The 24,129-nt window shown below is 42.0% G+C and overlaps 1 protein-coding gene across 6 annotated transcripts in view; it reads right to left on the reverse strand.

The window, feature by feature from the left end:
* tmcc2 (transmembrane and coiled-coil domain family 2) overlaps positions 1–24,129 on the reverse strand; it is a 164,991-nt gene that overhangs the window by 38,531 nt on the left and 102,331 nt on the right. The window contains exon 1 of one of the 6 annotated variants that reach the window (XM_048553213.2): positions 4,662–4,994. The exons of the other annotated variants lie outside the window; for them this stretch is intronic. Coding sequence (XP_048409170.1) covers positions 4,662–4,697 — 36 coding nt within the window. The 5' untranslated portion in view covers positions 4,698–4,994. Of the gene's footprint in view, positions 1–4,661; positions 4,995–24,129 lie in introns of those variants that run through there. 6 annotated transcript variants of the gene reach the window in all.

The following is a 24,129-nucleotide window of genomic DNA, read 5'->3' on the forward strand; positions in this document are numbered from 1 at the left end:
TAAATTGTAATAGAACCAATCTTTCTTGCAAAATCACTCCTGTCTTCTCTTGAAAGTGCTGACCTTCATTCTGGGGCACAAGTCCCAGTGACCATAGCATTTCATGTCTGAGCGTTTACAATGATCATCATAGGTAAGATTGATACTTGCTAACTGTCCAACCAGTTGCATTTTTTTCACAGGGGCCATTGCAATCAGTAGTAATCCAGACAGATTTTGTTCCCCTTCCTGTAGTCCAAAAACAGATGCACTCAACCTGACCTTTGCCAGTTACACAATCAACTTACAGCTGATCCTCGTCTTATGAACATTTGCACTTAAAAATGAGAACCCATATTACTATTAAAATTTTAAGGATCCAACATGTGAACAATCAATTTACAAATAGGTATTTTGTTCTGTACTGTAGAGTGCCCTGACTTGTGTAAAAATTGACTTCAAAATATAGTCCCAAACAGCACCCATTTGTAACTTGGAGACTAACTGTAAAGCAACCAGAAGTCTCTTTTGTGCCATGTCTGCGTTCCTTTTTCATTCTCGGTACAAAACAGGGAGTGATCTGCTGTGAACCTGTCTATTAACAGTGCTAACAAATAATTTCATGTCCACTCTGTTTACAAAAAAAAAATTGTTTCCTCCCCTTCCCAGCTGTACCGGGTCAAATGTGCAAATTCAGCTCAAATCAAGGATTGGTTCAATGACGTTTTTTGAATATGTAGTCTGGACAGGGCAACGGTACGGTGTTTTATATCTACATGTTTTTCCAGAAAGCTTCAATAAAGTCCTGCTTACAAGATTGTTACGTAAAAGTCAAAGCTTAAGAAATTTAAAGCAAATTTATTAAACCAATTATGAAATTTCAAGTAGTAGGAAATGGAGATTCAGAAGAATGGACAAGAGCCCTAAATAACAGATGTACCCATTGATGTTCTAAAGGGATCCTTGCCAAGACCTCAACCGGTGACTGAATTTATTAACTTAAATGACAGGATACAGGCCCACATATCCACCTTTGTTGGTGGCACAAAACTAGGTAATAATGTGAATGTTGCATACAAAAGCATAATAGTACAAAAAAAATTAATCAGCAATTACAAATGAATTCCAAGGCAAGCAAAATTTGAGGCTGTCCACTTTGAACCTAAAAAAAGTGCAGAATGTGGTAAATGGTGTAAAGCGATAAACATGGAACTACAAAGAGACACAGGAGCTCATGTACATAAATGATTTAAAATGACAGGTTTGAGAATAATCAAAAAAGGAGTTCTGATCTTCACATTTAAATAACTGGAATGTAAATAATCAGTGAACAGACTATAGCAATACAGAGCCAAGATTAGTCCAAACCGGTGTTCAGGTCTGGGCACCACACTAGATGAATGACAGCCACTGGAAAACATGGAGCAGAGATCTACCAAAATGATACCAAGGTGCCAAGGGTTAAATGTAGAGAGAGATTAGACAAGTTTTTTTTGGTATTCATGGTCTCACAAAACTCAAAAGTTTGGTTTTTAATGACACGCAAGCACGTTGTGCAAACCTCTAATTTATGTCAACTGTCATTTATTTTTGTGTCAGTTTACTTACATATTATATTTTACCAGTTAATGCATTTTTCTCCTCTTCAGATGTCCACCATTGTCACTAAAAAATCTAGTAAATAATCTGGTAGGATTCTAGTAGGGAATGAGAGGGAAATTTTTTTACTGAGAGAAAGATAACAACGTGGAAGAAAATTGCTATTATATTGGAACAGTTGAGGTGAATAGCATAGACACACTGAACATAGGAAATTAAATCTGTCATCTTAAGAAAATGATTACTGCAGCCCTCAGATGTTGCAAAATTCAAGGAAAAATAAGGAGGTGCTTGTCTTAAGATAAAAATAACTTTTATTGTGTAGTATCCGAGGGATTTCAGAAGACAGCAATAAGAAATTCTCTTTTAAGGTCGTCACCTTGCCAAAGTCAATTGCACCACACAATTTACAAAGAGGATAATTCCAACAGCAAAAAAAATCAGATACTTGATTTTGATCATATAAATGAAAAGTTTTTATTCAAGTGAGGCTCAAGCAGGTATGTGACACAATGAGACAAAAACAAGCTTTTCCAATGCATGAATCAGAAGTAGACGTAGGCCATTCAATAAGATTATGGCTGATCTATTTTGAATTCCATATTCCCAAAAACCCCTGACAACGTTTGATTCTCATCCCTAACAAGAATTTGTAAGCATCTACAAAGCATTCAATGACCCTGCCTCCATAGCATTGTGACAGTGTCTTAAAGCTACACAAGTCTGAACGGTTATTGACAGCAGACAGGAAAGTGGAGTTGAGATCAGCTCTGATTGCATAAAATGGAAGGAGCAGGCTGTAGGGGCTCAATTACCTGCTCCTGCTCAGAGTTCTTATGTCTTATGTCCTCATCTCTGTCCTGAAAGGGCAACTCCAAATCTTTACTTTTTAGTTGGTTCCCTACTTCTGGAATCCTCAAGATGTAATAGAAGCAGCTACCATAAAGTATTTTCTGCTCTTAGATGAATGTTAACCTTAAAGAATTAAATAAGAAAACACAAAAATGTAGCTTTTAGGAACAGAAAATGACTGTTTTGGTGCAAAAGCTCATTACTTTTCCTTCATTTCAAACAATTACCCACTAATCCATGTAATCCCAGGATGCCTACATCCACCTGAAATGCCTCCAGTTGCCTAATCCCATTAGAGGAGCACTGGAGTGCCTTACAACTGGTTTTGGGACAGAGAGAAAATAACACAAATTCACCAAACATTTCCATTGATGGTAACTGCCTGCAAATTACTTGTAAAAATTAACATCCAGACAAGCTAATTGAAAGGAATAGCCTATTGACAAATCAGAGCTAATGATACCACAAACCAAGCCACAGTGGGCACCTAAAACACATTACTGTTAGAGGTCCAAATTGTAAGAGATCAAGCTGGTGAGACCATGCAAACACTACGACAATGGATGAACAGACACCACGCAACAGCCACCAGATAGGAATGTTCCCTCCCACCTGTGGAACACTTCAGCGGTCAAGGGCATTTAGACTCCAATCTTCAGGTGAGTGTCCTACAAGGCGGACTTCGAGACACACAACACAGAATCATCAAGTGGAAACTGATAGTCATGCTCCATACCCAGAGACGGCCTCAACTGTGATCTTGTCACACTACATTTGACCCCACCACACTGTTTTCTATCTGTAAAATATCCTTAGTGTCCTGTTTTGACACCATCACCGTGATAAATTGTTATGATTTCTCTGCCGTAATTAGTTTGTACAGTTTTAGATTACATTTACTTTGGTTTGACTCTCGGCATGTGACTCTTATACCTATCATGTTATTCTGACATTTAGTCTGTCTGAAGCACTATGTTATTTTTAATTTCTGCCTCTTTTAATCACATTATAGGTCATCACTTAGCTCCTTATTCGGCTGTTGATGCTTTACTCACACTGTCTAACACTGTCACCCGCAGACTTATTAATCGTCACTCCACTCACACCAGTTGTATGATCTTTTGATCTCTCTGCCTATGAATTCTGTGTCTGTATGTCCTTCTCTCTCGCTTCACCTGATGAAGGGGCTGCACTCTGAAAGCTTATGATTTCAAATAACCTCTTGGGCTATAACTCTGTCATGTGACTTCTCAAGTTGCAGCAGAGCAAGGTAAGCACACCACTCTCTAATATCTCTAGTAGTTTAGTTTGTCATTGTGTGGACTAACTCCTGTAAAGAAACTAGCAGCTGTGACGCTACGACACAAAAATCAGTAATTGGCTGACTAGTTGACATCCAAACTGTCCAAGATTCATGCCTTGATGTCAACTAGTCAGCTACATACTTGTGTCATGATGTTATGGAAGCAAAATGGACAAATCCAAAGAACTGGATCACAAAGCCACACAACTATAAACCACAGATAACTTCATCTTTGGTAATGGCTCCAGTAGATTGAATCCAATATGTTCGGAGCACAGAGAACTTAAAAACACATTTATCCAGATTCAGATTAAGATTTTTGAAGATTCTGCCTCAATGTCCAAGCTACACTTCGGAAATAACTTTCATTGCAGTGGTTGATAAACCAAAGGTCACTGACTCAGGTTAGGTTTACTGTAAAGTGGCACAAGCAAAACCAATTACATTTTTCCTTGACTGAATAAAAATCTACTAGCCAAGAAGTTGATGCTATTTAAAACTGATAACACTAACAGTGAACAATAAATACATTAGATTTTTTAAAAAAAATTCAGCATTTTACGGTGGCTGAAACTGAATTCTTAAGCATCATGATTTCCTTTCAATGAATGACACTATAATGTACCTGCACTGAGATCAACTGATTTACTTCCATTTAGATAGCAACACAATTGATAACATTTTTGAGTACTTTAAAAACATGTATTACACCTTAACTCTGTTGAAATCCATTGTCTAGATTTTCTAACCGTGATGACATATGACTATATGTAAGAGATGTGTTAAAAAAAACCAGAAACGTCCCCAGAAGCAAAACTGTAGAAACATAGACAGACAAGAGTTCATCCTTTTAGTGCAAGTGTGTTTCTGAAACAGTAGGAGCTATGCAATTCTCACTCAAAATTTAACACCAAAAGGATTACCATACCTTTTGCTGGTTTCCACAAAATTTCTCTCTCCACATGATGGGAAAATGTCAGTGGTGCTCATGCTCAACTGATCAGCGCAGGAGGAAAGGTGAACTGGTCAGTGTGGATCAAGACACAGCACGCCCATCAATAACACCGTGCAACACAGTTGTATCACTGTCTCTGGTACAGGATCCACCCATTCCATTAAATCCAAGTGGCCCCTTTGTCACATTTAGCTACTCAGCTATAGCTTGTAGATCCTTTCTCTAGTACAGAGTCAGAGAAATGAGATAATCAGTATTTATTGCCTGTTGAAAAGGCAAGGTGAAACTACACCGAAAGTAGTATTCCTTTTGCACAGAACAGCTGAAATTAGTTGAATTTCCCAATATCAGGTCACAAGTTTGCAAAATGATTCATAGTAAATCACACACAGTTGCATCAGAAGTAGTTTCCTTCCCTAATTTGCTGAATTTCAGATGTTTTCAAAATATACGTTACTTCGTGCAAATTGATGTAAAAAAACTTACACTAGGCTCACGCAATTTTTGAAAAGTTTCCTTCGACCAAGTTTCTTACTGTTAGCATGGACAGTTTTCTTTTAATGCATGCTCTGAGGTAAGGCTTCAGAGGATTCACATTACTGCAGCATTTTGCATTTGTGCTACGCTGTTGTAAGGTGTTTTGCACTCTCTTACTGAGATTCTGTGACAGGACGCCAAGGATTCATTTGTATCCATTCCCATTTAGAAATGCTGCACCACAAGCAAGCTGATACAAGCATTATAAATTTCTGTAAACATCAACTATATCTTTGGGACCATCCTTGGCAGTTATAATCACGTTACACAGTTAATTGGGAGTAAAATCAACAACCTTGAAGAATATCAAATGATGTTAAATTTTCAAAACGTTTAAAAATGTGAATATATCCAAAGATATCCAAGTTCAAGGACAGCCTTCTTTTTCTATATTCATGTGACAGTCTCCTTGATGCGCTTCTAAAGGTAGTTATCCATAGTGCTATTAGGAACAGAGTTTGAGGATTTTGTCTCAGCTACAGAGAAAACATCCCATATAGCTTGCGATTAAGCTGATGTGGGGCTTGCAGGGGAATGGGTGGTGAGGGCCGCACAGCTCCTTGTGCTTTGTGGCCCTGCCCTTCTGGGTAGTAGAGGCCAAGGCCTAAGGGAATAACTGGAATGCCAGGTCTACAGCAGTTGAAGTAATAACTGGCAAGAAGGAAAAACATACTTGTCCTTGTCCTTACCAATTTATCTGTAGCAGGTGCAATACAGTAATTGGTCGAAGAATGACCATTGTATATTCCTTGTGGAGACTAGGTCATGCTTTCACAGTGAAGATACCTCCCACATCAGCTTATGGTGTGGTGTGATCATTGCAACAAGTGGAACAGATTTCGAACAGATCCAGGAACAGCACCAGACATAGCTAAAAGTGAGATATTGGGCTGCTGATGTTAAAAGATAACATGGCATGCATGCCAGTGTAAACAGCATGTGATAGACAAAGCTAAGTGATCTCACAACTAATGATCAGATTTAAGCCATGCAAGTCCTGCCGAGTTGTGAATGGTGATTGATGACAAACAATTCACTTGCAGAGAGGACTGCACAGATGCCCTCATCCTTACTGAAAGGGAGCTCAACATATCAGTGCAAAAGATCTGGCTAAAGATACTCTAGCTTGAAGTACTGAAAATTCAAAACAATACTGGAAAATGGAAAACAGACCACAGAAAAGATAAAGGGTAGGTTCAAAGCTCGAATAATTAATCCATGCATTAATAATGCATTTTGGCCTTCTCATGAGATCTACAGCATCACAGATGCCAGCCTTCACCAATTCAACCATGACACATGATTTAAATTAATATTTGAAGGCTCTGGATACTGCAAAGACGATGGGTCCTAAAACATTCCAGCTACAGTACTGAGGACGAGGCTCCAGAAATAACCACTCGCTAAGCCAAACTGTTACTTATGCAGTTACAACACTGCCACCTACGTGGCAATGTGGAAAATTGTTCAGCTATGCCCAGTCTACAGAAAAATAGGAAAAATCCAAGCCAGTTAATTACCATCACAACAGTTTATCCTTCATTGTCACCAAAATGTTGGAATGTGCCAATGGAAGTGTTATCAGTACCACTTAGACAGTAATAAGCTGTTCACAGATGTTAGTGTTTGACAGTATAATTATTAAATCCACATTATCAGCATCCTGGGGCTTCCCACTGAACAGAAACTGAACTAGACCAACTATATTAATATTTTGGCTACAACAGATAAGAGGCTGGGAATTGCGCACAAGTAATTTACATCATGAATTCTTAAAGCCTGCCCACCATCCCCAACGCTGAAGTCAGCAATAAGTCGTATTATACTGCAGCTGTTTGGACAAGTACAACTTAGACATCACTGAAGAAGCTTGACACAACCATGGAAAAAGCAGCCCACTTGATTGGCATCTCCTCCAATACTTTGAATATTCAGTCCCTCCACCTCAAAAGCACAGTGACAACAGTATGGACTATAGCATCCTGAATGGTCTTGACAAGGTGGATGTGGGAGATGATGTTTACTCTTGTGTAAGTGTCCAGAAATAGGGGATCCTGGTCAAATTAGTGGTCACCTTTTTAAAGGCATAGATTAAGAGATTTTCTTTCTTTCAGAGGACGTGCAGCTTTGGAACACAGAAGACAGTGGAGTTGGGGATCACTGAATATTTTGAAAGCAGAGGCAGGTTGATTACTTTGCCTAACAAACATCTAAAGGTTACCAGGAGTGAATGAAAATATGGAATTCAGAACATAACCAGATCAACTACTATTTTATGAAATGATGAAAGGGCAAATGGGGCCTACTACTTTTCAGATGTTGCAGAAATGTGATCAAGTACTGTTTCAATGTTTCTTCCTTCCACAATATGAAACAGAAATGACAGTTACCCATAAATGAAATGATCCAGCCTCTCATGTAAGAATTGTATGGCTTCTGAAGGGGAATAAAAATAATGGGGAAAAGGAAACAGCTAATTTTATAAACAACAACAGCAGACATCACTGGAAAAACTCAGCAAGTCTGGGAACATCTGTGTACAGAAAGTAGAGTTAATGTTTCAGATCCAGTGACTCTTTTTCAGAAACCCCTGCTCCATTTTATCCACCAAGTCATTGGATGTGCTAACAAAATACTTTTATTTTCCTTCCAGGTATTAAGGAATGCAAGATGTGACAACTTAGAGAAAAACATGCCCCCCTGGAGCCTACATTCCTTCCCCTTTCTCTGACTCTATTCTCTTTCTGAACCAAATCTCGTCACGTATTTACTATTCTTTGTGAAAGTAGTTCTGAGGAAGGGTCACTGGATCCAAATTGTTAACTCTGCTTTCTCTCCACATATGCCGCCAGACCTGGTGGGTTTTCCCGAAAATTTTTGTTTTCGTCTTTGTTTTCCAACATTCACAGATCTTTTCTTTGTTCAGTATTTATTATACTGCCAGCTGAGGGCACATGACGGAGATGACTGGTTAAATGTCTCCAGCTGCTCAGACTAGTCAGTGACTCCATTCATTAGATAATTATTGCTGCTGGTAAGTCATTAACACAAGGTCTAATTATATTATAGAAGTAATATAAAGAAACAAATATTAAAAACACTTTTCCCAAGAACGCCACTCTCCACACATAACCCCCTTGATTATGAAGATTCTCATTCCTTCCTGGTTTATCAGTTCAATGAGTGATTTTAACACCAATACCTTGCCCAATTGAATGTTCTACATGTGAGAGTCTTGCAACAAAGTAGCAACTACTTACTCAACTATGGAAAGCATTACAGGTAGCAAGAGTCACTGAATGAAGCTCAGGAATAGAAGCTCTGACTTTATTGACTCCTATCTAAGCTACAAACAAGTAAGTTCAATAAGTGTTCCCCGGTCAGTAAAATTTACCAAAGAAGCAGAAATAGCCTTTTAGCAATGAAATAACACACCGTCACAAAGCTAAACTCTTGGATGCAAGCCCTTGCTTTAAGATTTTTTCATTAGCTGTGTTTCAATTTCAATTCCATTAATCATTGAAGAGGCAATCAAACATCTTCCAATCAAGATTATCTTGACTCTGAAGTGGTACATCAGCTTTGTGAATTCTGTATTTTCAAGCATAAAATAACACCGACGCAAACATTTTAAAATTATTGTGCAAAGCAACGATTTAAAACATTAGAGATAATGGGAACTGCAGATGCTGGAGAATTCCAAGATAATAAAATGTGAGGCTGGATGAACACAGCAGGCCAAGCAGCATCTCAGGAGCACAAAAGCTGACATTTCGGGCCTAGACCCTTCATCAGAGAGGGGGATGGGGAGAGGGAACTGGAATAAATAGGGAGAGGGGGGGAGGCGGACCGAAGATGGCGAGTAAAGAAGATAGGTGGAGAGAGTATAGGTGGGGAGGTAGGGAGGGGATAGGTCAGTCCAGGGAAGACGGACAGGTCAAGGAGGTGGGATGAGGTTAGTAGGTAGATGGGGGTGCGGCTTGGGGTGGGAGGAAGGGATGGGTGAGAGGAAGAAGCGGTTAGGGAGGCAGAGACAAGTTGGACTGGTTTTGGGATGCAGTGGGTGGGGGGGGTGGGGGGGAGAGCTGGGCTGGTTGTGTGGTGCAGTGGGGGGAGGGGACGAACTGGGCTGGTTTAGGGATGCAGTGGGGGAAGGGGAGATTTTGAAACTGGTGAAATCCACATTGATACCATATGGCTGCAGGGTTCCCAGGCGGAATATGAGTTGCTGTTCCTGCAACCTTCGGGTGGCATCATTGTGGCAGTGCAGGAGGCCCATGATGGACACGTCATCTAGAGAATGGGAGGGGGAGTGGAAATGGTTTGCGACTGGGACGTGCAGTTGTTTGTTGCGAACTGAGCGGAGGTGTTCTGCAAAGCGGTCCCCAAGCCTCCGCTGGGTTTCCCCAATGTAGAGGAAGCCGCACCGGGCACAGTGGATGCAGTATACCACATTGGCAGATGTGCAAGTGAACCTCTGCTTAATGTGGAATGTCATCTTGGGGCCTGGGATAGGGGTGAGGGAGGTGGTGTGGGGGCAAGTGTAGCATTTCCTGCGGTTGCAGGGGAAGGTGCCGGGTGTGGTGGGGTTGGAGGGCAGTGTGGAGCGAACAAGGGAGTCACGGAGAGAGTGGGCTCTCCGGAAAGCAGACAGGGGTGGGGATGGAAAAATGTCTTGGGTGGTGGGGTCGGATTGTAAATGGTGGAAGTGTCGGAGGATGATGCGTTGTATCCGGAGGTTGGTAGGGTGGTGTGTGAGAACGAGCGGGATCCTCTTAGGGTGGTTGTGGCGGGGGCGGGGTGTGAGGGATGTTTTGCGGGAAATCCCCGCAGACAAGGGTGGCGCAGTGGTAGTATGGCGCACTGACCTCTACATCGCCGAGGCCAGACGCCAACTCTCCGACACCACCTCCTACCGCCCCCTCGATCATGACCCCACACCCGAGCACCAAACCATCATCTCCAACACCATTCACGACCTCATCACCTCAGGGGACCTCCCACTTCATTGTTCCCCAACCCCGCACGGCCCGTTTCTATCTCCTTCCCAAAATCCACAAACCTGCCTGCCCTGGTCGACCCATCGTCTCAGCCTGCTCCTGCCCCACCGAACTCATCTCCACCTATCTGGACTCCATTTTCTCCCCTTTGGTCCAGGAACTCCCCACCTACGTCCGTGACACCACCCACGCCCTCCACCTCCTCCAGGACTTCCAATTCCCTGGCCCCCAACACCTGATATTCACCATGGACGTCCAGTCCCTGTACACCTGCATTCCGCATGGAGATGGCCTTAAGGCCCTCCGCTTCTTCCTGTCCCGCAGGCCCGACCAGTCCCCCTCCACCGACACTCTCATCCGCCTAGTTGAACTCGTCCTCACACTCAACAACTTGTCTTTTGACTCCTCCCACTTCCTACAGACTAAGAGGGTGGCCATGGGCACCCGCATGGGCCCCAGCTATGCCTGCCTCTTTGTACGTTACGTGGAACAGTCCCTCTTCCACACCTACACAGGCCCCAAACCCCACCTCTTCCTCCGGTACATTGATGACTGTATCAGCGCCGCCTCTTGCTCCCCAGAGGAGCTCGAACAGTTCATCCACTTCACCAACACCTTCCACCCCAACCTTCAGTTCACCTGTGCCATCTCCAGCACATCCCTCACCTTCCTGGACCTCTCAGTCTCCATCTCAGGCTACCAGCTTGTAACTGATGTCCATTTCAAGCCCACCGACTCCCACAGCTACCTAGAATACACCTCCTCCCACCCATCCTCCTGCAAAAATTCCATCCCCAATTCCCAATTCCTCCGCCTCCGCTGCATCTGCTCCCACGATAAGACATTCCACTCCCGCACATCCCAGATGTCCAAGTTCTTTAAGGACCGCAACTTCCCCCCACAGTGATTGAGAACGCCCTTGACTGCGTCTCCCGTATTTCCCGCAACACATCCCTCACACCCCGCCCCCGCCACAACCGCCCTAAGAGGATCCCCCTCGTTCTCACACACCACCACACCAACCTCCGATACAACGCATCATCCTCCGACACTTCCGCCATTTACAATCCGACCCCACCACCCAAGACATTTTTCCATCCCCACCCCTGTCTGCTTTCCGGAGAGCCCACTCTCTCCGTGACTCCCTTGTTCGCTCCACACTGCCCTCCAACCCCACCACACCCGGCACCTTCCCCTGCAACCGCAGGAAATGCTACACTTGCCCCCACACCTCCTCCCTCACCCCTATCCCAGGTCCCAAGATGACATTCCACATTAAGCAGAGGTTCACCTGCACATCTGCCAATGTGGTATACTGCATCCACTGTACCCGGTGCGGCTTCCTCTACATTGGGGAAACCAAGCGGAGGCTTGGGGACCGCTTTGCAGAACACCTCCGCTCAGTTCACAACAAACAACTGCACCTCCCAGTCGCAAACCATTTCCACTCCCCCTCCCATTCTCTTGATGACATGTCCATCATGGGCCTCCTGCACTGCCACAATGATGCCACCCGAAGGTTGCAGGAACAGCAACTCATATTCCGCCTGGGAACCCTGCAGCCATATGGTATCAATGTGGACTTCACCAGTTTCAAAATCTCCCCTTCCCCCACTGCATCCCTAAACCGGCCCAGTTCGTCCCCTCCCCCCACTGCACCACACAACCAGCCCAGCTCTTCCCCCCCCACCCCCCCCCACCCACTGCATCCCAAAACCAGTCCAACTTGTCTCTGCCTCCCTAACCGGTTCTTCCTCTCACCCATCCCTTCCTCCCACCCCAAGCCGCACCCCCATCTACCTACTAACCTCATCCCACCTCCTTGACCTGTCCGTCTTCCCTGGACTGACCTGTCCCCTCCCAACCTCCCCACCTATACTCTCTCCACCTATCTTCTTTACTCTCCATCTTCGGTCCGCCTCCCCCTCTCTCCCTATTTATTCCAGTTCCCTCTCCCCATACCCCTCTCTGATGAAGGGTCTAGGCCCGAAACGTCAGCTTTTGTGCTCCTGAGATGCTGCTTGGCCTGCTGTGTTCATCCAGCCTCACATTTTATTATCTTGAATTTAAAACATTAGTTCCTATTTTCAATGATCAAGAGACTGTGATATCTGTGTTTTACTTGCTGCAAGTAAAACACTGTTAGAAACTGACTAATAGGAAAAACTTGAATCCTTGTATGAAAAATAATAAATGCTGCAAGCATACCACAGGTCTGAATCAGAAAACAGAAGAGGCAGCGCAACTCTTGTCAGAAAAATTTTGGTAGAGGGCACCATTTGTCAGAATATTCAACTTCATCACTCTGCTTATTAGTGTAAAAATGTTTATGCATATCACATTTCAGGTTCAAACATTTTCAGAACGTAAATGGTCTCAACCTAAAATTTTAGCTCGTTGAGTATTAGTGTGATAATTCCAATAGTTGTTTTAATTTCAGGCTCTTGGCCAATGAACTTTTGCTTTTGATCATGGTAAACTTAACATGGATCCAAAAGCCTTGGAATTCCACATACAGAATAAAATCACCGTGTAATTCATTTTCTAGTTTTCTGCTACTCCAGTGCTTCCTGTTTCCCATATTAAGAAATTTTCTAATGAAAGGCCCTATTGTGAACCATTCTCTCCTTTCTGCAAAACAAAAGGGCAGCCCTAAGAGAATGACAAATGAAGGGATTAAATGCAAACTTGCAGCTTTCCCACATATCATCTCTAAAAAGAAAGTTTCAGTGTGCAATTATTTTCAAAGTACTGATATTTCTGCAAATTTGAAGTCTCCATATAGATTTATTTCCTTCAGGGATTTTAATTATTTGACAAAATTACAACTTTCCTGTTGGGCCAAGAATGAACAGCAGACAAATTCATTGCAGAGGCGTTTTTGATGGGTTGCCTTAATCCTCCTTGAAGCAAATACCCTCTGACACACACACAATGGCCCAATTTTTTGATGCTCCTAAAACAGCTTCGGCGTGGTCTGCATGATCAATTCTAAAGTTCCATGCAGGGATGAAATGCAGAGAAGCTGCAGTTAAAGCTTTGTAAACTTGATTATTGAAAACATGTTTGCATTTTACAGTCTTAATGACATAAATGTAAACTAATGAGCATGGGAAATTATCAAGACCACAAAATAAAAAAAGACAAGTTGAATTCACACTATTTTCTTCCACCACTTGAAATATTTCCCTTCGAGATTTAGAGGGAAAAAAGGCAGTTTCTAAAATTAAAATTGGTAATCATCTTGTTTTACCGTATTGCTGTGAAAAGCAAGAGCATTAACTGATTCCACGTGAAAGTGTTCTGTGGTTGGCGGCACAGCCTCATTCGCCAGCATGGTTAATTGAATCAAGTCACTTTTTTCTTCCTCTGTCTTTCCCTTTTATTTCTACTTCATACGAGCAGCTGAATAGGCTTCTTTGTAGAGATGAGCAGCTCACCATCGGAAGCCTACGAATGACTGCGTTAACTGCCCACAGAAGTGTTAACTCTGTTCTTTAAATGTATCACTTAGCATGGATTGAAATAAAGTAGAACAAAGAGCTGTTTTGAATTTGATTCATCTATAACCTTAGAGGGTTGCCCTGTAACTTCAAAATGAACATGAAGACTAATGTTTTCTGCATTTGATTTATTTTGTAAAATCTACACATCACTAAAGGTTAACAGCAACAGTGTTTTGTAATGATTAATGCTTGGGGTGAACATCTATATCTATCTGACCTTTCTGCTACATTCCACTCCCCCACCAACTTTAATGGTTCAGACCAAGAGCATGCAAGTATGGACCATTTCCTTCTCTCAGGGGAGCTGCACTACTTAGACTTCGATACAGATGAATGCAAAGCATGCTAACAGAAATAGCTACAGCGAATACTTGAACAGAATAAAATAATGATGGGTATGAGGTTTCTGTGTCAAGGCAAAATTTAAATTCAGTTGACTTGGAATTAAAAGGCAAACTACTTGCATGTTCTGGTCAGGTAATTCAGCCACCAAAATAGAATATACATATTTGGTTCCTTGTTATTGGTGATAATTGTTGATGTAGTTATCTTTTGTTCTTTGAGTAAGTGAAATATCTGGTACAAGATTTAATTCTATTGTGAAAAGTCTAAACTTGCAAAAATAAAATGCAGTAACTCAAATCACCAAAAAAATGGTTTATTGCACCCAAGAATTTTTTTTGATTATAGTTAGGGTCAATCTTTTAATTATCAGGAGGAGGCCAGGATGTGTCACCAGTTTAAGTCTCTGACAATAGAATAGATGTTTTAATATTAATTTTGGACTCTCAATGAGTTAGGTAAGATATAAAACCATTTAGAAAATTAGTCTTCATTAGAATTGACAAATCTAAGGAGTCGAAAATGGCAGCCCTGCATGTTAATATACCCATAGAGTGTAATAATATTTCTTTTCTCAATTTGCATTGCATTTTTAAAGGCAAGTAATTTACATAGATATAGAACATTTACACAGAACATTACAGCACAGTACAGGCCCTTCGGCCCTCGATGTTGTGCCGACCTGTCATACCGATCTCAAGCCCATCTAACCAACACTATTCCATGTACGTCCATATGCTTATCCAATGACGACTTAAATGTGCCTAAAGTTGGCGAATCTACTACCGTTGCAGGCAAAGCGTTCCATTCCCTTACTACTCTGAGTAAAGAAACTACCTCTGACATCTGTCCTATATCTTTCACCCCTCAATTTAAAGCTATGCCCCCTCGTGCTCGCCGTCACCATCCTAGGAAAAAGGCTCTCCCTATCCAACGTATCTAACCCTCTGATTATTTTATATGCTTCAATTAAGTCACCTCTCAACCTTCTTCTCTCTAATGAAAACAGCCTCAAGTCCCTCAGCCTTTCCTCGTAAGACCTTCCCTCCATACCAGGCAACATCCTAGTAAATCTCCTCTGCACCCTTTCCAAAGCTTCCACATTCTTCTTATAATGCGGTGACCAGAACTGTACACAATACTCCAAGTGCGGCCGCACCAGAGTTTCGTACAGCTTCACCATAACCTCTTGGTTCCGGAACTCAATCCCTCTGTTAATAAAAGCTAAAACACTGTATGCCTTCTTAACAGCCCTGACAACCTGGGTGGAAACTTTCAAGGAACTGTGTACATGGACACCGAGATCTCTCTGCTCATCTACACTACTAAGATTCTTACCATTAGCCCAGTACTTTGCCTTCTGGTTACTCCTACCAAAGTGCATCACTTCACACTTGTCTGCATTAAACTCCATTTGCCACCTCTCAGCCCAGCTCTGCAGCTTATCTATGTCTCTCTGCAACCTACAGCATCCTTCATCACTATCCACAACTCCAGCGACCTTAGTGTCGTCTGCAAATTTACTAACCCATCCTTCTACACCCTCATCCAGATCATTTATAAAAATGACAAACAGCAGTGGACCCAACACCGACCCTTGTGGTACACCACTCGTAACTGGTCTCCAGGATGAACATTTCCCATCAACTACCACCTTCTGTCTTCTTTCAGCAAGCCAATTTCCAATCAAAACTGCTAAATCTCCCACAATTCCATTCCTCCACATTTTGTACAATAGCCTACTGTGGGGAATCTTATCGAACGCTTTGCTAAAATCCACATATTCCACATCAACCGGTTTACTGGATGACAGTCCAGATGCAGAACACAACTTTATCATTCCTCCATGCAAATCTTGCTATGGCTGCCGCACCTTTTAAAAAAAATCTTTCTGCCAATTTCTTTGGAAGTCAAACTTGATTTTGAATTTCCATGATTTTAAGATGAACTAGTCACAGTCATGCATACAGCACAGAAACAAGCCTTTCAGCCCAACTCATCCATGCCGACCAGCTTTCCAAAACTGAATTAGTCCCATTGACTGCATTTTGCCCTTATTACTCTAAATTTGTCCTATCCATGCAACTCTCCAAATGTCCTTTTAAAAAAGTTGCAGTTGTACCCATCTCTGTCACTTCATCTGGCAGCTTATTCCATTTACGCCACTCTGTGAAAAATCGGTGCCCCTCAGGCTCCTTTTAGATTTTTATTCTTACCTCAAACCTATGCCCTCTAGTTTTGGACTCCCCTACCTGAGGAAAAGACCTTGCATGATTTTATAAACCTCATTTAGGTCACCCCTTAGTCTCCTACAGTCTAGGAGAAAAGAGACCCAGCCTTTCCAGCCTCTTCTTATAACTTAAGCCTTCCAATCTTGGTAACAGCATAGTAAATCTTATTTTAACCTTTTCCAGTTAATCACATCCTTTTTGTAGCAGGGCATCTAGAATTGTACATAGTACTCTAAATGTGGCCTTTCTAATGTTTTACACCGCCATAACATGTCCCAACTCATGTACTCAAGGCTATGACCGATGGAGGCAAGAGTGCCAAATATCTTTTTCACCACCCTGTCTACCTGTGACGCCGCTTTCAAGGAACCACATAACCTGCACCCTAGTTCTTTGTGTTCAATAACACTTCTGGGGCCGCTACTGTTAGGTAACATGTCATGCCTCACAAATCTCATTGAATTCTTTGAAGAGGGGACCAAACACGTAGATGAAAGTGGAGCAGTGGATGTGGCATACATGTATTTAAGTAAGGCGTTTGATAAGGTTCCCCATCGTAGGCTCATGCACAAAGTAAGGTGGCATGAGATGGGGGAAATGTGGCAGATTGGATTCAGAATTGGCTGACCCTTAGAAGTCAAAGGGTGGCAGTGGACGGAAAATATTCAACACGGTGCTCACTTGCAAGTGGTGTACCACAAGGATTTTGTTCTGGGTCCTCTTCTATTTGTGACTTTTGTAAATGATTTGGATGTCGGAGTGGAAGGGTGGATTAGTAAGTTTGTGGTCAATGCGAAGGTGGGTCGAGTTGTGGATAGTGCAGAGGGCTGTTCTAGATTACAAAGAGACATTGACAGGATGTAGAGCTGGGCTGAGAAGTGGCAGATGGAGTTTGACCCTGAAAGGTGTGAGGTGATTCATTTTGGAAGGACAAACTTGAAAGCAGAATACACGGTTAACCGAAAGATTCTTGGCAGTGTAGAGTAGAAGAGGGATCTCGGGGTTCAATGTCCACAGTCCCCTGAAAGCTGCCACCCAGGTGGACAGAGTTGTTAAGGTGGTGTATGGCCTGTTAGCTTTCATTAATACAGGGACTGAGTTCAAGAGCCATGAAGTTATGTTGCAGCTGTACAAAAGCCTGGTTCGGCCACATCTGGAGGATTATGTCCAGTTCTGGTCGCCTCGTTACAGGAAAGATGTGGAAGCATTGGTAAAGGTGCAGAGGAGATTTATGAGGATGTTGCCTGGAATGGAGGGAAGGTGTTACGAGGAAAGGTTGAGAGCGCTAGGGTTCTTCTCTTTAGAAAGACAAAGGATGAGAGGTGACTTGATAGAGGTGTACAAAATGATCAGAGGTATAGATAAGGCAGACAGACAGAGACTTTTTCCTAGGGTGGAGACAGCTATTACTAGGGGACATAGTTTTAAAGTGAGTGGAGGCAGATACAGGGGAGATATCAGAGGTAGGTTCTTCACTCAGAGTGGTAGGAGCGTGGAATGCATTGTCGGTGAGGGCAGTGGAGTCGGCCTAATTCGGGTCATTTAAGCAGCTATTAGATAGGCATACGGATGATAGGATAAGGTAGGGGGTGAAGGTTAAATAGATCTTAGGTTTAGGGTAAAAATTTGGCACAACAATGCAGCACAAACAGCATAGTACAGGCCCTTTGGCCCAAGACGTTGTGCTGAAGGGCCTGTACTATGCTCTATGTGCTGCACTGTTCTGTGTTCTACGTTGATGCCTTTTATGCAGAATCCTTCAAATCTTCTGGAAATTAGAGTACAGAATGCAACAGGTTTTAATCAGAGCATATACGGCAATTACTTCCTCAAAAATGCCGAGCAAGTCAGGAAGGAACATCGTCTAAAGTGATTGTTGTTTACTAAGGCATCATTACACAACTGGACTCAAAATGGCTCTAGATAATCATTTCCATTGCAACATTTTCTCAGAAGTGACAAAAAACACTGACGAGCCTTAAGTGGTTGCTGCCAGTTTGACCAGAGCCTCAACCCGTCACATAAAAGCAAGAGTTGCAACAGCAGATCAGAAGCAAGGAATACTGCAGTGAGTAACTCACCTCATGACTCCCCAAAGCCTGTCCATTTGCTAAAAAGGCACAATTAGGATTGAGATGGAACATTTCCCAAATGCTTGGATGGGCGTAAACTCAAGAAGCTTGACACAATCCAGGACAAAGCAGCCTGCTTTAATGGCACCACAACCACAAACATTCACTGCTTTCACCACTGATGCTCAGTAGTAGCAGTGTGTACTATCTACAATACGCACTATCGAAATTCACCAAGATCTTCAGACAGCACTTTCTAATCACACAACCATTTCCATCTCAAAGGACAAGGGCAGTTGATATATGGGAACACCCCCACCGACAAATACCCCTCCGTGCCACTCACCATCCCAACTTGGAAATATATCACTGGTCCTTCACTGTCGCACAATCAAAATTCTGGAATTCCTTCTCTAAAGGCATTGTGGGTCAACCCACAGCAGGTGGACTGCAGCAATCAAAGAAGGGCAACTCCTCAAGTGCAACTAGTTACAGGCAATAAATGCTGGCCAGCCATCCATGAATGAATAAAAGAAACTAAGTGCTGTTAATGCAGAGAAATAAAGGTTGAATGAGCAATTGAAAGCTCTCCAAATGATCAGAGTTACGGGCAGCATGGTAGCCAGCTTTGGGCGACAATCTGTGTGGAATTTATACATCCTTGCTGTGTCTGCATTGTTTGCCAATGGATGTTCCCGTTTCCTCCCATAGTCCAAGGATGTGCAGGTCAGGTGGACTCGTCATGGTAAATGGAAGGGTGGGTGGTAGCAGGTGGGGATTTGACCAAGATGCTTTTCAGACAGTTGGTGCAGACTTGATATGTTGAATGGCTTCTGTCGCATTCTAGGGATTCTACAATTCTATCATTTCAGTTTGAAGCAAATACAGGAGGGGAGAATAGACAACAGACGACGGGTACAGTAGGAGGCCATTCGGCCCTTCCAGCCAGCAACACCATTCATTATGATTATGGCTGATCATCCACAATCAGTATCCTGTTCCTGCCTTATCCCCATATGCAGACAAGAGGAAACAAAATTTCAGTAAGCAAAAAATATGACTGCAACTTATCAAAGAACAGCTCCCTAAACACATTCACTGCTAACTCAAGTTTCTCATAAAAACAAAGACGTTGAATTAAGCCGCTTATCATTAATAATTCAGTTGTTTCTTTAACAGATTCCAATATAACATTTTCTCCACAAGGGGGCTTGTGTTATTAACCTAATTCTGTACATTTAAGGTGTGAAAACAGAACTATTCAGAAGAGGGAGGGATATGGGAAGATAACAGACAGATTAGATGTTATAATTAGGAAATAACCAGAGTTATTGACAAGAGCAGCAAAATGTATTACTTTGCATGAAATGTTGCTTCAATTGAAACCTTCAACTCTTTTGAATGTTATGAATTTTAGGGTACGAGAATAATCAAGATGATTTGCAAAAGTAAGTGGATAAAGCTGAGGGACATTTCTTATTTGGATTCACTTGTGTTTTTAACACCTAGCTCCTTGAACAGTGATTCTTTATTACATTGAAATTGGCCACATTCAAATCAACAAACCCATCTCACATAATGTGGTTGCCAAGCAGAAGAATTTGGGAAAGCCTATTTTAAGGCAATTTCTCTAGTGTTACGCATTTCGGGTGAGCAGAAGAATCCTGAAGAGAATTTACCAGCCCAAGACAGTGCTATCCAAAGTCAGATCAACAAGACCTTCATGGATCTATCACTAGTGAGGCGATATTTGACGAGGGACTCCCAGTTACACGAGCTTGTCCTCATCACCATTTTTCGATTGTCACAGGGCGCTTCCATACAATCTTCATCAGACGCAGTCCACAAATGCCCTGATTAGCAGTTGGCCACCAGCCACTTGTTCAAACAATCATGGTTCAAATATGAACTTGATAGACAACTGCTGCTAAGTCATTGAAAGACAGAGGTCATGACAGCCAATTCAATTCTACTCTCACTGCAAACAGCTACGAAGCTGTCAAAAGCTACTTGGAAACGATGTGTAGACCATTATAATCCCTTCCCAACACACATTAAATGGAAAACGTCAACACATTCTCCACAAGACACTGGAGGATTACAAATTCCCATACAGGTAATCTTACCAAAAAGATAGTGGGGGCAGCGTTCCACTGAATTGCTTGTTCGAAAAGATCGATTATTACTAGTTGGTGCTAAAATTTCTTATAGTCAGTTCATGAAGGAGATGACCAGAAGTCAATTTTAGATTTATTCAGAAAGCATAACATTGAAAATGAATATCTCCTCACCCTAAAATAACTCATACCTAGTGTGAATAAGTGTTGATATACTTTTTGACAAGTTTAAAAACAATTAATAAACTGATATCCATTAACGGGTGAAGTGTGCCTTTATAACGTGCTGAACAAACCAAATTAGAATAGACAAACTAACAATCCCTACGAACTAAGGGAATGTAGCACAGCAACTTTAACTTACTGAAGTTAGAAACAAGAAAGTTGTTTGACTAACTGGCATTTGTCAACTAAATAAACATGACAATTGCCACCCATAAATGTGTGGCACGGTGGCCCAGTGGTTAGCACTGCTGCCTCAGTGCCAGGGATCCAGGTTCGATTCTAGCCTCGGGCGACTGTGCGTGGAGTTTGCACATTCTCCCCGTGTGTGCGTGGATTTCTTCCAGATGCTGCGGTTTCCTCCCACAAACCAAAGATGTGCAGGCGAGGTAGATTGGCGATGCTAAATTATCCGCAGTGCCCAAGGATGTTTAGGTTAGGTGGGTTAGACATGGGAAATGTAGGGGCATGGGACCGGGTGGGATACTCTTCAGAGGGACGGTGTGGGCTCGTTGGGCCGAATGGCCTGTTTCCACACTGTAGGGATTCTATGAAAAAAACAATTCCGTGAAAACTGACAATAGCCCATTTCTACCTCTATTGGTCTGTCATAATTCACCAGTCAACATCATCTGCATTGAGCAGTAATCAATAAAAGAAAGTAAATATGCTCTTAACATGAAACAAGTTTTAAGGAAGTGCTTTTGTATGCCAAGATATTTTAAGGAGCCATAATTTTCCACAATTGCTGCTTCAGGATCTTCCTTTGTACACATTACCTTCTGAAAGCACTAATTCATGCATAGTTCACAGATTAGTGTAACAGATCTGTACTTTGTCCAATTGATCACTATTCTCGTGCTGTTTAAGGCTGTACAGTCAAGCTCAAAGCTGACTAGACATTAAAAATAGGTAATTCCGCAAAAGAACCATAGGTTAGAGATTAGGAGTGAGAAACTTGGGTTGACTTGACCCCTTCTTAGGCCAAAGATATGAAAATATTATTTTAAGAAAAGGGAAGATAGATTTGGGCATGAAAATAGGAGGCATGGTTAGTAAGGACGGAACTGAGAAGGAAATTCTTCACTCAGAGGGTTGTTAATCTATGGAATTCCTTGCCTAGTGAAGTAGTTGACACTATTTCAGAAAACTTTTTAAAGCTAAGGTAGATTCTCTTTGAACAACAAAGGAATTAAGGGATACGGTGAGAATGCGGGTAAGTGGATCTGAGTCCACGAAAAGATCAGCCATGATCTTACTGAATGACACAGCCGCTTCGAAGGGCCGAACAGCCTACTCCTGCTCCTAGTTCTAGTGTTCTTACGAAAGTAAGCAAATGACACCAAAATTGGAGGTGTCGTGGACAGCGAATAAGTTTACCCCAGAGTACAACAGTACCTTGATCAGGTGGGCCAGAAGGAGTTTAATTTTAATAAACTTGAGGTGCTGCTTTTTGGAAAGACAAATCAGGACAGGACTTATACAATCAATGCAAAGGTCTTGGGGAGTGTTGTTCAATAAAGAGACCTTGGCATGCAGATTCACAGTTCCTTGAAGATAGACTTGCAGGCAGCAGGATAGGGAAGGCTGTTTAGTATGCTTGTCTCTTATGGTCAGTGCATTGAGTATCAGAGTTGGGGAGGTCATGTTGCAGCTGAACAGGACACTGGTTGGGAAGAATGTTGTGAAACTTGAAAGGGTTAAGAAAAAAAACTTAAGGATGCTGCCAGGATTAGAGGGTTTGAACTACAGGGAGAGTCTGAAAAGGGTCTATTTCCCTTGGTGTGCCAGAGGTTGAGGGATGGCCGAACGGAGGTTTATAAAATCACAGTAGGCATGGACAGGATGATTAGCTGAGGTCTTTTCTGCAGGGTGGGAGAGTCTAAAATTAAAGGGCATAGGTTGAAGGTGAGAGGGGAAAGATTTAAAAGGGAACTGAGGGGCAATGTTTTCACAGAAGGTGGTGTGTGTGTGGAATGAGCTGCCTGAGGAAATGGAGGAAGCTGGTACAACTACAACATTTAAAAGGCATCTGGATGGGTATATGAATAGGAATGGTTTAAGAGGGATATGGTCCAAATGCTAGTAAATGGGACGAGATTAATTTAGGATATCTGTTTAGCATGGACGAGATGGACCAAAGGGTCTATTTCCATGCTGTACAGCTCTATGACTCTCGTGGTTACAAGAAAATGCTACCTCTACTAGAAAAATACAAACAATTATACCTTGTTTATGGGCCAGACCAGAACCAAGTATATTATGGAGATAGCGTCAATCCTAACTTTTGTACTTTCTTTAAAGTCAAGTATGAGGTGCTGTGTTCCAGACATGACTTAACTGGTGCACCATTAAGCGTCAATCAAAACGCACTGTATTCTTACAACACAAGTAAAGAAAATTGGCATAAGTTTACTCTATGTAAATACTGAACAAGATAATGTATTATTTAAATACTAATCATCAACTGTTCCAATAGAGACAGCATCCCATAAACATAGCCTTTGGCAAAATACAATTCAGCAAAACAGTTATGATCTTACATGCTGACTCTCTCCAGTCCAGAAGAAACAAATCTTCCCTTTATGACCTTTGAGACAGAGTCTCTTGTCTAAGACTTCACTCGATCAGAGAACTTAAACTTTAGCTCCAGCAGAAACCTTCTCACTTACAAAAGCAAAACTAAAAGCCTTCTTGTGTCTGACAGTGCCCTCACCACACCCACTCATGATTCTTTTGTTTTAGGTTAAAAAATACACAGGGGAAGCCTCAAAGCTGTTTATCAACTGCCTTTCTCAAGGAGATATTTCTACACCCCTCTGCAACAGAAACAGGAGTGTCCCTTAAAGGTACAGTACTGTCATAAAATACAAAATACCCAATGATCGGATATTAACAGTCCATGATATTTTCTTTTGTCAATACGCTAATCAGTTGGATATGTAAGAAAAAGCTACAAATTTGAAATAAAAATGAAAAAAAATACACAAGTTCTTCAGAGTCTGTAAAAGGAAAGCACTGGCTAACAGTACCAGTGAAGAGCCTTTGCCAAACATAAGACTGCAGTTTCTCCACGAAGGTGAACTGAACAAATCTGAAGCACAATATTGCAAAGGCTGGCAATCTGAAAGCACATCAGAAAATGTTGAAAAGAATTACTAAGTTTGACAGAGTCTGTGGAGAGAGAAACAGAATTAACGCTTTAGGTCAATGAGCTTTCATCAGGTCACAAATCAGAAATGCTATGATTTTCTCTTCAAAGCTGCAACATTCTTTCTAGCTCCCACTATTTTACTTCTGACTACTTAGAAACTGTTTGTTTCCAGTACTATGAGTTGGATATTACCTTGTAATTCATCTTGGTGTATCCACATCATTTGATTTTTGTACTGAGCAGCAACCTTTCTGAGCCAC

The sequence above is a fragment of the Stegostoma tigrinum genome, chromosome 21 (assembly GCF_030684315.1).
Source record: "Stegostoma tigrinum isolate sSteTig4 chromosome 21, sSteTig4.hap1, whole genome shotgun sequence".
Taxonomy (NCBI): domain Eukaryota; kingdom Metazoa; phylum Chordata; class Chondrichthyes; order Orectolobiformes; family Stegostomatidae; genus Stegostoma; species Stegostoma tigrinum.